The 15327-nt window shown below is 38.2% G+C and overlaps 1 protein-coding gene across 1 annotated transcript; it reads right to left on the bottom strand.

Annotated features, from left to right (window-relative positions):
- Positions 1–2887: 2887 nt before the first annotated feature.
- LOC140142267 (uncharacterized) lies at positions 2888–13710 on the bottom strand. Its single transcript, XM_072164235.1, has 7 exons — positions 13512–13710; positions 12228–12475; positions 10187–10331; positions 7717–7823; positions 5609–5867; positions 5279–5328; positions 2888–2919 (listed from the first exon to the last, which is right to left on the bottom strand). The coding sequence occupies exons 1-7, from the start codon at positions 13622–13624 to the stop codon at positions 2888–2890; spliced, it is 954 nt and encodes a 317-aa protein (XP_072020336.1). The 5' UTR covers positions 13625–13710.
- Between the last annotated feature and the right edge of the window lie 1617 nt (positions 13711–15327).

Consider the following 15327-nt stretch of genomic DNA (forward strand, 5'->3'; position numbering starts at 1 on the left):
GAAAATCGATAATCGATAATCTTCCACTAGTGATTGCTCGTGCAATTAGTCAACATTTCATTCTTATGCAGGATAACGCCCGTCCACATATCGCTCGTGTTGTGATAAACTTCGTGGAGAATGAGGGAATTGAGACTCTGGACTGGCCTGCAAGGTCACCTGATCTGAATCCAATAGAACATGCTTGGGACATGCTTGGGACATGCTTGGTAGACGGGTAAGACAACGGCAACAAGTTCCAGACAATGTCCAGTCACTAAGAGATGCTCTGATTGAAGAGTGGATGAACATTCCTCAGGACTCTCTCCGCATCCTGATCCAGAGCATGCCGCGACGTTGTGAAAGGTGTATAGCAGCCCGAGGAGGTCATCCCATTACTAGGCACCATTTAAGAATGATTTTGATTTCAAAACTGTTTAAGTTTGGAGAACCTTTTGTAAGCAAAAATAATGCCAAAATTTGACAATTGGACACTCCGATACTCTGAGGACCAATTTTTCAATGTATTTAAGTTTTATCTTTGATGAAAACATGAAATATAGGTTTGTTCCTCTAATTTCTTGGAGTAGTGTACATATATATTATTATAGGGGCCTTTTTCATGAAGTCAAACAGGAAATCAACAACCCACTTAATAGTAGTTTCAGTGAGCAACAATTTCCCGGTATTCCCCCGTGAATACATTTTCTCAATACAGGAAATAATACAGTTAATTTCCTTCAACATTGGTCCTAAACTGTGGTAAAATGAATGTTTTTAAACAGATGTCTCAACAAAATAGTGACTTAATTTCATCACCACATCCGTGGGACTTCATCAGAATTGTAATGCTACTATAGAAAAAAATGAAGGTTTTATTTCAAACTCTAATGGTGACCCGCAGGTCAAATTGCTAGAATTGTACATTAAACACACCTAAACATACACAATGCAATTTGCAGGCAGCAGCTAAATCAGCGCCAATATTGCAACATTGAAACAAACAACTATATACAAACATCCAATCCAACCCAACCACATCCCCCAGTGAGGCAATGTGGATAAAGTGCCTTGCCCAAGGACACAACACGTTGGCACGAGCGGGGCTCGAACTCACAACCTATGCATTATGAGTCGGGCGCCTTATCCACTCGGCCACACGTGCTCCACATAGCATTAACAATAGGCCTTTTACGTACAACAGCACAATTTCGTAACACATTAACATTAACCAATTTGCCGACAATCACATAGCTTTCACTACATTTGCCGACAATCACATGGTTTTGACGACAACAGTCGATTTTTGCCGACAAAAATTGTGTATTGGGGGTTTCCTTCAACATTGGTCCTAAACTGTGGTAAAATGAATGTTTTTAAACAGTTCTCTCAACTAAATAGTGACTTAATTTCATCACCATATATGTGGGCCTTCATCAAAATTGTGACTAGAGCGGTAAAGCTAATCACGAGACTCAGAGGAGACCCGAAGTCACGTGACTTGACTAGACTATTCAATAGTCGAAGCTTGAGAAATAAAAGATACATTATTAATTATTAAGCTGAACTTAAAATTATAAACTTGTTTATCACAAGTAAAGTATTCGATAAATAGTCACGATATCTTGAAAAAGTGAAAAGATATCAGTCACAATGATATGATAGTTTCTTCTGGAACCACTGACTTGAACCGTATTCACGGTCGTTGTTTAAATAGGTCTGGTTTTTTTTTCAAATGAATGACATATTGAAACGACGTATCCATAATTTGCATTACCTTTGAGCGCATTCGTCACGCTTGTCCGTGTACGAACGAGCCCATGCATCATCAGTGGAAGTTTATCACTTGCTAATACTAATTAGAAACTTATATCTTTGCTTCTAGTCCACGGTCAAGTTCCATCATCTGCTGGTGTTGTTGCTTGAAGGTACCCATAACCTATATCACATCCCACCCCAGACGTATTCGGATCCTTTGGTCGATTCAATCCGTCACCATGAGCTTTCTTTGGAACTTTTGCGTAATCATTTGCAGGCATGGCATCTTCACTAACAAATAGTACACGATTGGAGGAAGGTGTTACATAATTATTTAGCAGAGTTGACGAAATACGTGTTACATTAAGACTAGAAGCATCGTGGCTTGACATTCCTGGTAAAACATCAACTGTGGTTACGCTATATTGATGATTATCAACCGAATCCACCTCTTCGTATGCAATTGCGCCGCTTACTTTTATAGATGCATTTGAAGTCGGTAATTGAGGATCGATGTTGAAATCAGGTATGTCATATGCTTGTGTATTGCCCGTACCCCCTCCATTTGATAGTTCCTTCGCTTCCTTTGGTTCCGGATAAGTTTGTTCTGCTGATGAACTATCTCCTGGAATGTTACTTAGATCGGGTTCTGCATATACAACAGAATCGTGCTTATTAGATAAATTCCCTCTCCTGGTTGGTGCCAGCGAGAGATCACTCACTCCAGCCTCGGCATCTGGACTATGCTGAGTCTGACTAGTCAGAGGAAGCGGAGCCGGTACATGGTAACGTACCTACCCAAACTCAGCTCCTGCAAAGTTACAGAAGTACTCGATTAGCGTTAAGCGGGTAAAAGATTAAGATGTCTCATTAAGAAATCAGCAATTAATAAAATACATGAAATAACACAAACCCCCTCCACAAACACCCATCCCCACATACACCCACACACATCTAGCATGTCTAATCGTAACAGAAACGCAAGTATTGCAAATACGAAACTCACAACGGAACAACAACATTCATTTAGTTGAAATATCAATTGAATAATCACTGTTGTTTTAAAAGAAAGAAAACCATGTCGATTTACCTGTCTGTTTTTGTCGGTTTCTAGCTTTGCTCTTATATTTGATAATTGTAGCTGTTACCATCATGACACGTAAGTATCGGGTGAGAGTTTTCCTGCATGATGTGGGATGGAACAAAAGAATTTAATAAGTCGAGGAAAAGGAGCTATTGCATACTTATAAGGAACGGATAAATGTTATCGCTACAAATACTGCCCTACACTTTGCTGTGTCAAATTACAGCTATTCAAATCCAGGGATTCAAATTCAATTTTCTCAGCTATTGCTTCAAATCTACATTTTTTTCTTGAAGACAGAGATCTAGGTAGGCAGAACAGATTTAAAAAAAGGATATGCTCAATAATTAAATTTTGAGATACAACCCGCCGTACGGGTTGGACGCTTTGAAATCGTCCAAACCTGAATCTACATGAAAAAAGGCCACGGATTTACATAGCGCAATTACATAAGATCCGGCGTTGCGCATTACAGAAAGTCGATGACCACTTTAACCCAAAACACACCTTACATACCATTTAGTATCATGCAGGGACGGAGCTCTATACAAGCGCAAACACTCATGGTCAGCCTTCATATAATAACCATCGCAGCCAGGATCAGCTCCCTGAGCTTCATATGGATAGACGGGGACAATTAAATAAGTTCCCAGTTGTGCCCAGGAAAAAGGTAGCTCAATTTTCCACGAGAACATTAATAGACACTGCAGGACTCGAACACGTTCCATCAAGAACTCTCGCACACACTCTTAATACGATCTACTCAGTTTTGAATAGACATTCACAAGAATGATGAGAAACTCGTCAACTAGATATTATTTGACAACATTGCTTTGTCATTTTAAAACGGCAATCTTGTCAAACATTATAGAATGAATAGACTCTAGTCGATAAATGACTCAACTTATCAAATTTGAGTAGTTTGACAGACATGACAGAGAGGGATTTAACAGAATCTTGTCAAAATGAAATGGATAAGCTTGTCAAATGTGACATGATCACGGGGAATGAGTCGCATGTCGACCCTGATCGAAAATGAGTTTTACATATATATATATGTTTCTAAAGAGGACATTTATACACTCTCAGAAAAAAGTTCAACTTAGAACCTTTTTTGTCATGTATGCAGAACCCTAAGCAGTAATAAGGTTCTAAAAAGAACCTTTAAAAGTTCTATAAAGAACCTTAAAGATTTAAATATGCCTGGGGACATTCTAATTCATTCATTCAGGGACTCATCACAAAGTTAAGAAAAGTAAAACGTAGGTGTTAACCCTTTTTGGTATTAAAAAATCATTTTCTTGGATAAAGAACATTTTTTTATGTTCTACTTAGAACCTTTTGAGGGTTCTTCCTTTAAGATTCCTTAAAAGTTCTTCAAGCTTAAGGTTCTACAAAGAACCTTTTTCTTGGCTACAGAACTTTTTTTGGTTCTACAAAGAACCCCATTGGGTTTCAATTGGGTTCTTTGTAGAACCAAAAAAGTTCTGTAGCCAAGAAACAGTCCCTGAATGAATGAATTAGAATGTCCCCAGGCCTATTTAAATCTCTATGGTTCTTTATAGAACTTTTTAAGGTTCTTTTAGAAACTTATTACTGCTTAGGGTTCTGCATACAGGACAAAAAAGGTTCTAAGTTGAACTTTTTTTCTGAGAGTGATAGAGCTGTCTGAAACTGAAAACCTCGTGTTGATACGATATTTCTTTGCAAAGTTACATCAATTTATCAATTGCTGAAAATAATATAAAACAAAAGAATTTTAAACAGTTTCTTTGCCAATATCTCAAAATCAATATTAGCGACATCCGACTCATTTCCCTTGATCGTGTCACAAATAATGAGTTGAAGATCTTGTTAATTTAAATGGGATCCAAAATAAATGAGTACGGATCTATTTTTAAAAAAATTACACTACAAAATTATGGACTGCATAGTCTAGTGCCTTACCGATTGAGCTTAGTGGACTGCTAAAACATTAGGCGGTCAACCACGTGTATTGAACAATTTTATAAATATAAAAAGCCTGAAAAATCCTAAGTGACACAAGGAAATGAATTTCCTTTCGATAGGCCATTTAAAATATACATTAATACTTTGCTTTAGATACTAGTTTGCAAGAATAATATAGGCCTATAATACAAACATTGTATCTTTGTATTAAAACTTTGTAGGCAATAATGTTAAAATAATATAATGATAATTCTAAAATCTTAATCTTATTTTAACAGCGTTTGCTAAACCAATCAAGTGCTTTCAAATGTACAGAAAACTTGATGGTATTCAATTGCCAAAGAGGGCGCTTTTCACTTGCACAATTTTTTTTGAGACAGGCTGTAAGTACAACGTTTAAGGGATGTTTTAGCATTCTATAAAGTTGCAGTGTCAGTCAGGATCATTATAAAATCTAAACCGCATTTTCTCAGCTTATTGATCTCGAATGCAAAAGAATTAGCTTACCTGCATTAGATTCTGGGCTGTATTCTGCACTTTCCTTAGACATGTTAGAACTGGAATGACAAAAAATACAGAGCAAGTGAATTTCCGTTTTATATGTTGAAATAATTGATCACAATTATCAATTTCTGGGAAAAAAAACTAACAGATAAACCATTGCAGTGCCGATCTATCCCATTGGCCATGTGATGATCTGCGTCTCAGAACTGACCAATCAGCTTACATATACAGTCATGCTATTATTAAGTAAAGAATGATGTCATTGGTTTAAAATCAATCGTTCGTCAATAATGGTTTTAAGTATAGCTCGACGACTTCAATAAACCAACTTACATTATACACTGAGTTGAATATGTATCCCTAAACTCTTCGGATCGTGCGCTTTTGTCGCTTTCACGTACGCTTTTCCCGCCACCTTCCGCAGCGTCAGAATCACAATCACATATCTTATTATCTCCATCTTGATTACAAATACAAAACATCCAAAATGTACAGTTGTATGTCTGGCCGTCGTAAAAATGACCATAGCCACTCGTCGGATAACATGTCCTGGTGTCACGAGTCATGTACGTCCCTAGATTCAAATCAGAAACTGAGTAGGAAAAAAGCATAATTGATACAGAGTGTCAAGAGAAATTTCTACATATTTTTACAATACAATTAAACGTTACTACCTGTCTTAAGTATTTGTCCTAATTAAACACACTTAAAACGACGGGGTCAAAATATCAACCCTTTTACGGGGTTAGTTTTATTTAACCCTATTCGTTGTTGAAACCAACTACGGTCGGGTCATTTTCTGTTGTTTGGCATCATCCCACCAAAAATTGCTTTTGTTGCAAACCCCCATATATAAGTGATTTTTTTTTGATGATTTTTTGATGTGTTCTCAAAATTCGGCAAGTGGATGTAAGTGGTTTTGAAACTAAGCTTTTCAAATACCCTTTTAATTATAATGAAAGACAGAGATAAAAAGACTTTATCGCGTCTGACGTCATCTGTCTCGAGCACGGTTTGTTTACAAGTGTCGTGATGATGACTTGCTGAACGCGGCGGTATAACCGGGTGCCTTAATTGTTAATTTTGCACCTTCAAACATACAAACCATCTCAAAAGTTAGGTCTTTATAGTAGGAAACTTTCGTTCCCGAAGGCACCATGTCAACAATGCCGAGAAAAGCTGCTTTTTGCCTTGTAAAAGTACGTAATTTTTCGCCATTTTCTGCTATTCCTTTTCTCCGATCGATCGGCACCAGATAAACCGGCCTTCCTTTTACGCGTTATTAACCAATCAAGGATCGTAGGGAATTTGATTGACAGTGACGTCAGACACGATAAAGTCTTTTTATCTCTGTCTTTTATTATATTACCGGGAAATTATTTGTTTTGGGTTGGTTTTTGTTGTTGTTGTTGTTATTATCATAGTTGATGCAAATATCAACTTCCACAATAGACATGGGCACACCGACATCGCCTGGCTAATAATTACTTGGTACAGCAGAGATACTAAAATAAATACCCGGGATCAATACACGTGAATGTGCTATGCACGATTTTGATATTCAGACGAAAATCTTTGGATACCGGGGTAGAAAATGATGAATATCTCCCGTAAATGATTTCGTCTGAAGAATCCAGATCTGGTTCCTTGTACTTGAATATACGTGTTGAACATATATGATAGTCGTTAGCTAGCGTCTTGAGAAAGAAGCTTGCGTCTTGACTCAAAAACTGACCAAAATTCTAATTTTATATTGCGTTGGTCCTGTATGGACTACAGCGCGTAGTAGGCTATATAGCTGCACTCACTAGGCCTATTCCCGTGGAGGCAGTATAAAAGTTGATGACCATTGAATGGCGTATACAAACTTACTCACGCACAGAGAAATCAATTACCCGGCTATTGTGAGTAGCCTTAGTCATGTCCTTCGGCTAATTATGCGTCTCAAAGGTCGGAACAAAATGGCCATGCGTGGCTGTGGATTCAACCTACCATGGCGATTTCTGCCATGAAGATATCGGGGCGATGACACTGTGTAGGGGGTATTTTGCCATGCAAATTAGGCTATTCCAGTTGAAATCCACACTACCCTTGTGGAAGATTTTGGAAATATCTTCCATAGGGGGAGTATGAATTTCAAATGTAATTGGTGAGGACTAATCATTTTGAAACCCATACTCTCCCTAATTATTGTTTTACCTATATCTTCAACAACTGGAGTGAGTATTTCAATGGAAGTTACTCAGTTGTCTATTCTATTTGAAACTCATACTCCCATGACTGTGGCTTCCATAGGGGTAGTGTGGATTTTAAATAGAATAGCACAATCTTAGACCATGAGAGGGCTTACCAAAATAAACACATATCAACTCATATTAATGGATATCCGCATTAAACCATTGCTTCTACTAGCACTTATTCGGGTTGAAAACAATGCTTACGTGGAATTGTGCAAGTGTCAGAGGCGTTTTCTCGAATGTTTCCTTCTTTCTGAATTGATGAAATCTGGCTGTGACGATGATTACTCTCTCCGCATGTACAATTGGATCTGTAAAAATTAGAATAAATAAATAAGTGAATAAATGAATATATAAATACATTTTTGACGCACTCTTCTCCCTATTAAGAAAACTTGGGTTTGAAACTCCTACACTCTCACTTCTGCTATGCACGTGTCACACTCACATGGCTTATCAATTATGTCTTTCATGTCAACTCCTATCATCTTCAGAATATACAGCTTCATTTTCCAGCGCACCCATTGAAACTGAAGGCTTTCTCAAAAACGAAGCAGATAAATCGGAATTCTTTGCCATATTCAGGGATTCTCTCGCTGAACGTCCTCATTACTCCAATTTCTTGGTACCACGGTCGTTCCTGTAGCCAAACTGGGGCCGGGGGTTTGCAATGACATTATCCTTATCCTTTGAATTCACCTGCTGGTTGACTGATTCAAAGAATTGTCTTTCAGAATCGAATCAGACATATGGTTCTGTAGTCTTTGCACTCTGTGGTATTTTTGGTTTTGGTTTTGTTTTTGTTTTCAGTAAATTCAGTGAAGCTGTCATGTAGTCATCTGGCCAGTCTAATGTGTAGATTTGCTTACGGATTTCCTTCAAATCCTCAGGGCCCTTGTCTCCAAGGTTCTTTATCATCTCTACTAGTATATCGTCTGTCACTTCTGCTTTCTTCTTTTTCAAATACTCAATTGCTGCAGGTATCTCTCTTTCAAGGATATCTGGGCCTTTGCTGTCATCATCAATTGCATGTGCTTTTTGCTTCCAAATTAATACTCGTATGGTTTACCTTCATTGTCTTATAAGGGGGATGTCATTTTCTTCGGCAGGGGAGGGGTCATGAATATGTCGGTGACCGGAGTAAATTTGTTTATGACCCCCCCTATCGCGGGCAATTTTTTTTTACGACCCCCCCCCCTTCCGCGAGGAGCGCACCAAAACTTTAGAGCGAAGAAAGTGTGCGGAGTGTGTTAAAATTTGATTGTGTGTGTAAATAAGGCGCAAACATTTTGCATTATATAACAAAAGATTGTGCGCACATTTTGATTGTTAAATTTTGAGTCAGCAGCCCTGAATAATTCTATAACCCCCCCCTCCCATTTTGGGTGTTGAAAAATCATACCCCCCCCCCTCCTATATTTGGCCTACAAATTCTATGACTCCCCCAGTATATTCATGACCCCCCCCGTACTTCAATCATCTCCGGTCCCATCAATAACTGCCCGATGATCTATGATTACATTGCATGCATTGGCTACTACTCTTCACTCCACCTATCAGATCTCTTATTTTGCCATAGACTAAATCAGATCTTCCTTTTCTCTCTAGATCTTCCAATTCATTACACTGTTCTTTTCGCCACTTTTCTCTTGCCTTTTGCTCCAACTGATCCTTACGCTATTGTACCTCCTTCTTCCTTTTTCAGAATTTATTTTCTTCCACTTTTTGTAACATTATCTGAGCCATATATTGTTTTTTGTGGCTCTGCTCTTAGCCAATATTGGTTTTTGCACACATTAGTTACTTGTTCCTTCAATGTAATGCATTGATCTCTGAGTTCCACTTTCTGATCCACTTCTGGTTTCTGGTTCTTTTTCAGCTTGTTTTACATTGTATGACTAACAAAGTTGTAATCTGTTTTGGCTGGATATGCACATTGCACATGTGTTACGACTCTTCCCACTATTCCTGTATTTTTACCTAACCAGGATGAATTTTATTTTGGTATCTTCCGGTGTCCCCTAGTGTCTTCCAGATGTAACGCCTTCTATTTGGTAGTGGGAACTTGCAGTTGTTTGGTAATCATCAATTTCCTTAGAATTCCATAAGCTTTTATCCCCTATTCATACTTTCACTTCTTTACCATATTTGCCTTCTCCCACTGACATGAATAGGTCATCCCAAATTCATGTAATGGTAATGTTATCGCTTCCTATTTCTGGCTCCTGAACAGCAGCACAATTTCATCATATATCTTAGTTATCTTCTTCTCTTTGAAAGCAGAAGTTAAGTACAATTAGATCAACCAGGCCTGCTTTTAGTTTGACAAGCAACATCCCATCACTGTGTTGGATAAATTAAACGACGCTCTTTGACGTTTCTTTATCAAGTAATATTACTACACCTCTCTGACTTTTCTGTCCACCTACATGGATCACTCTGCTCATTGATGAAGTCACCAGCCCCTCTCAACCTTACTTCACTCAGTCCAAACTGACAACTAGGTCTAGTTGCCTTAAAAGGACCGGAAGGAAAGGAATTGTTTAACGTTCAAAATTGCAATTACGTTGCAAACCCCTAAGAGAATATTACATTTTACACCGTCGCGACGGTGAAACATGTAAAATGTAACATGTAACCGACGCGTCGGTTGTCATAAATACTCATAACTTACGGGTTACAGTCACAAGTTAACGATAAATCTGGTGATGGACAGACTCCTTCTGATAGAGAACAGCCATCGTCGTAAAACTGTACGTCAAAACGTTCGTTCATACTGTCGGAGAAACCTTCAAGGCACATACAGGTATTGTTGGAATCTATAAGAGATTGATATAAATCATAAAAAGAATGCTGAAATCAGACAACTGACTTCTTTTAGGTATATGTATTTGAAGATGAATGTATATATTGTCAGTTCATCAACTCGTAAGCTGTCACGGTTACTGTGGCGTAGCGTCATGGGGGCAAAGAAAGGACACTCACCAATCAAAATGAAAATTAACAAAAATCCTATTGGAAATTGCCACTGGATGGACCCTCGGCTTATAATAGGCGAAAACAAGTTAGACTCATAACATTGTGTATTGATATAGAATAACATGTACGCAGTTGGGCGTAGCACTTACGCTATTTGAAGACCAAATTAAAAAGACTAGTTTGTGTATGACGTCCAGTCAACCAGACCAAAAATGCCGTACTGCGCAGGTCAGCAACCAATCACGCCACGCCTTTGCCCACGCAGACGCGAACTAGTGCTTTTAATTCAGTCTTCAATTATAGTTGCGAGTTGGCGTCACGCGAGACTCAGCACGCGTTTCTGTGAATTTACGTGAGCGTAAGTTGGTACTTAATTGACGCGCGCAGTAACAAAAACCGAATAATTTTACAGTCTAGTCACTGATAAAAGGGACGCACGGCATATCCGTGATTCGTCAGTATGAGCACATCAGAGCTAAGAGGTACGAAGAGGCTGCTAGCCAAGCATGCTAATAATTAGAACCTAATCACCGATGACATCATTTGTCACTTTTAACTAGTCCGTCGAGATGGAACCTACAGCGTGTCAGCGCGACAAACATCCACTATAGTTCTTCAACAGCCACGCATGGCGATTTTGTTTAATAGGCTCGAGATATGGGCCGAGGGACTCAGGCTAAGTATAACAAAAAATACGATTGCCGCACACCACCTGTACAATAGATACGTTCATTTCCCACTACGCATGCGCCGCTTCCCCTCATCAACTAGAAGGACTCATTTTTACAATATTCGCAGGCTAATTTCGCATATTTAATGTTACCAACTCAAGACTATTCGATTTTTGTCAGTTTATGTTTTCAAGGCACAGACTAGGAGTTTAAAGCACAGACAGAAGCTTACAATATTCTTTCAAAACCTATTCAACTGCAAGCGTTACAATAGATTTTTTTATAGATCGAAGCGAGGTCGCAACCGTCGCATATGCATATTTAGCCAGTTTTGAAGATTATGCACGTTCAAAATGAACGTGGAGACATCGTTGAAAATGCACGAAATTTGTCCATTTCACAATATGTTAAAGACAGTCAAATATAATGAACATACGGAGGAAAGTCTAATTATTATAATAATTTATTATCCTTTTTGTTTGTAACAAATCATTATAATAACGCTACAGCGATGTGTTAAAAATTGACTTCATTTATACGCGATGTTCATACGCAGAGATTGTCCATTGAAATGTGTGTGATACTTTCCGTATAAAAAATGACATTGCGATTTCACAATTTGGACACGGGTGGCGTTGATATGCTGATTTTTACAGCATGTCGAGGTTCATGCAAGGCGCCTAATTTTCACCACGAAAACGTCTCATTTTGAAAGTAAAGTCATGATAATGGATGCAACTAGAATATTTGGGAAGTACTGAAATACAATTACTTTTAAGCAGCATGTTAACCTTTTTATTTGTTTTTAATCAAAATCAAAAGCATGTATTGTAAGTAGGCAGAGGAATCGGTGACCATTAAATTTTCATTAAAAATCGCATCGCCCTCTAGTGGCCAGATCAGATGTTAGTCTTTGTTCCAGCCGCCGCCGTGTACTCCTTCGTGACGAATGAGCTCAATCCAGCTTTGAACCGAGACTAGCAATATTTAACGCCGGTTTGAACGTCGTATAAACGCGCGGCCCACGCATCACATATGTATCATCGCAATCTCTCTAATACCTACCTGGTATCCGGAGATCACGCCTGTAGTAAAAATAAAGAAACGTTCGCTCTTTTTCAAACCCGGCAGAAGTTGACGTAACATTGAAAATGTTGAGCCCACAGGGTGGGATTGTAATATTTGATGGGTTCGGTTCTATAAACATGCCTGATGTTGATGTCTCTGGTGTACCTATTATCGTCAAGTTGGTATATTGTGAACAATAAGAATCCAATCCAGAGAATTCAATCCGGGATCCAATCCAGCAGGCTCTATTCAAGATAAATAACTTGTTTGTTATTCGGTCAGATTTAAACGATTAAATAAATCATTTATTGAATGGGGACCTAAAGACTATGAGAAGCAGTTTTTGGCGGAGATTGTTTCTGATGTTCATGTTCTTAAAAATATCACCTCTTCTAATTTTCATACATCGTGAAATGATAACAGCACTCGTGATTAATTAACAACATGTCAGTACATAGTTGGAATTCTGTTGACTGTTTTTTGAAGTTAATTTCACTTGATTATTTCCATGAGTACGTTTCTCGTTTGTGTTTTTTTTTTTTCATAATCATTCTAATTTGCACTGTGATTTGCGATGATCGGTATGTTGCATTTTTCTCTCAAATTATTGTATAACTGCAGGGCCCCTATCCCCCAAATGCCATCCCAGTGGTTAAGATCTATGTGGACGTATCTTGGAGGACCATTGGCGGAGGAATCATTCCTCCAAATATGATCAGCACCAGTCAACGCCCAGATTTATTCATCATAAAATAACAACACCAAACGCATTCAGGTTGCCGAACTCACCATCCCTTTCGAAATGAATTAATAAAGCACATAGTAGAAAAATGGAAGAAAATAAATTTAGAAAAATAATGAACGATTTTAAAAAGTGTCCCGACTTCAGTTCAGAACCTTTGAATCAAATGTTTTGTGTGTAAGTTATTGATGCTAGCCTTTTATATAGCAATTTTTATGTTAATTTTTGGTTAAAATAGTCTGAAATTGGTTGTTTTTTTGCGCGCTTCGCGCGCATATTAATTGTAAAATCTGAATAATATATGCTCGTCTTCATCTAAATTCAATTTAATGCTTCCGCCGCCACTGTCTATAGACCTAGCTCAGGCCCCTCAAAAGGCAAATCCGGCACTGAATCAGGGTAAGTAACGGTTGTTGTATTACAACGTAACACTGATCCGTATTTACAACTGGGGGAACTGCAGAATGTAACTTGTACCGGCAATTTGATGATCTATGAAAATGATAAGAATAGGTTAGAATACAAAAGTATTTACTCACATTTTATCTGGGTCCGGTATTTTATCCCAGATTTTCTTCAAGCTGAAGCCATTGGCGCAATCCATAACACAGAATATCAAGCTAACTGTTAGACACCATCGTAACACATTCATATTCCGTAGTCAACAATCTGCTCGACTTATACTTAATCAATGGCGGTTTAAATATCAGCTAATATCACCTAAGTCGTCTTAGAAGCACTTCAGTGTTTAGTATTAGGATTTAAGAAAACATTTAGACGGTTTTTTTTTGCCACCGATGAATTTTGACCAATGAATGAATGGGTTCTTGACAAAAAGGAAACAACCTAGAGCATTGCTGGGATCAATTGCACTTCGCTAGTGACTGCCAGTTACCACCAACACAAAGCTAAAGACAACATTGTATCCTTTGGTGGAATATTTCCTGTTTTAATAGTAGAAAGTGAAAGTTCGAGCCAGCATTCTTGCGCTGATAAGAGTCAGAACTTTTAAGAAATAAGATCAAAGATTAATTAAACCTTTTCCTTAATTTAATGACATGGCAGAGTAATACTAACAAACTTTCAGATTCCGAAGTGTCCATCAGCGTAGCCAGGATTTTGGTATGAGGGGGCAAAGCCAAATTTTCGTCCCCATTTAGGGGGCAAGGCCGGATTTTCGTCCCCATTTAGGAGGAAAAGTCAGACTTTCCGTCCACATTTGTCAATTGTTTGTCCCATTTTGGTCATTTTAAGGACATTTTGCTCTTTACCGTCCCCATTTTGTCTGCCCCCTGCGCCCGCCCCTGGCTACGCCACTGGTGTCCATGTGTTTTTCCTCGGTGGAATTTTGGGCCAGACACCCGATCCTTTCACATAGAGCCCTAAGTTTATCGATTTACGGTTTCCCCTGCTTAGGTTACAAATACGTGGCATTCGTTACGGTACCTCGGCCTAGACAGGAGTATCTGTGCAATATAACAACGTGACCACAGGGTTATCGGCTATAGAATTTGGGTTATCATGGTTATATAAAGACCTGAGCGCAAGAAGACCGTAAGTCCACTTGGCCCCTCAACATGTATACACTCAAGATGCGTATAGTTTGGTAATGTTTTATACATGTTCAGGGGCCAAACCAAATCTTTCACAACCTTTTATGATGTTTTCACCCTTGAACATGTATTAAACATCATAAAACCCAAAGAAACTATACGTAACTTTCGTGTATACATGTTGAGGGGCCAAGTGGACTTACGGCCTTCTTGCGCTCAGGTCTTCATATAGGCTTGCTTTTATAGAGTTGTGGTTACTTAATCACAAAATACATGTACTTAATGTACTTCCCCATCATGAAATGTCGAGCACGTAAGCAAACTGAATACACTAATAAATAATTAGAAGTCCTGCTTCTTTTTCTTTAATAAAATCCCCATGAATCTCGCATACAATGTGATATACAATCAATAAACAAGGAAAGAGGAAACGTTAAAAAAATAAAACAATTTTAAAAACGTAAAATTTTATACACTTTAGGATTACATCATAGATATAGTTTTCGGAACAATAGTATAAGCAAGACACAATCGCTGGCTCTGCCAGGACGCCAGCGGTTGACCGGTAGTTGAGTTTTGAAGACATCCCTAACATTACTGCAATATCGTAACTACAAAATTAGACTTGTGGTGAACATACATTGCGTCATTCTGCTACGATAATTGCCCAAGTCATTTTTTTGTAATTTTTAGAGCAAGTACAAAATATGGTTCAAGCATGCATCAGTTACAATAACCCTATTAATTTCTGATTAGGCTATTCCTTTTAATATTGGTGAATAAATATGTTAAATGCACGTTT

Source organism: Amphiura filiformis, chromosome 20 (assembly GCF_039555335.1).
Source record: "Amphiura filiformis chromosome 20, Afil_fr2py, whole genome shotgun sequence".
Lineage (NCBI taxonomy): Eukaryota > Metazoa > Echinodermata > Ophiuroidea > Amphilepidida > Amphiuridae > Amphiura > Amphiura filiformis.

Excerpts from the sequence above, each read along its gene's own strand:
- LOC140142267 (XM_072164235.1), bottom strand. The coding sequence starts at position 13,624 with ATGAATGTGTTACGATGGTGTCTAACAGTTAGCTTGATATTCTGTGTT. Across the intron at positions 5,868-7,716 it reads TGACACTTGCACAATTCCAC|TTTCTGATTTGAATCTAGGG; the intron begins GTAAGCATTGTT and ends TTTCCTACTCAG. Across the intron at positions 5,329-5,608 it reads TATTCAACTCAGTGTATAAT|TTCTAACATGTCTAAGGAAA; the intron begins GTAAGTTGGTTT and ends TTGTCATTCCAG.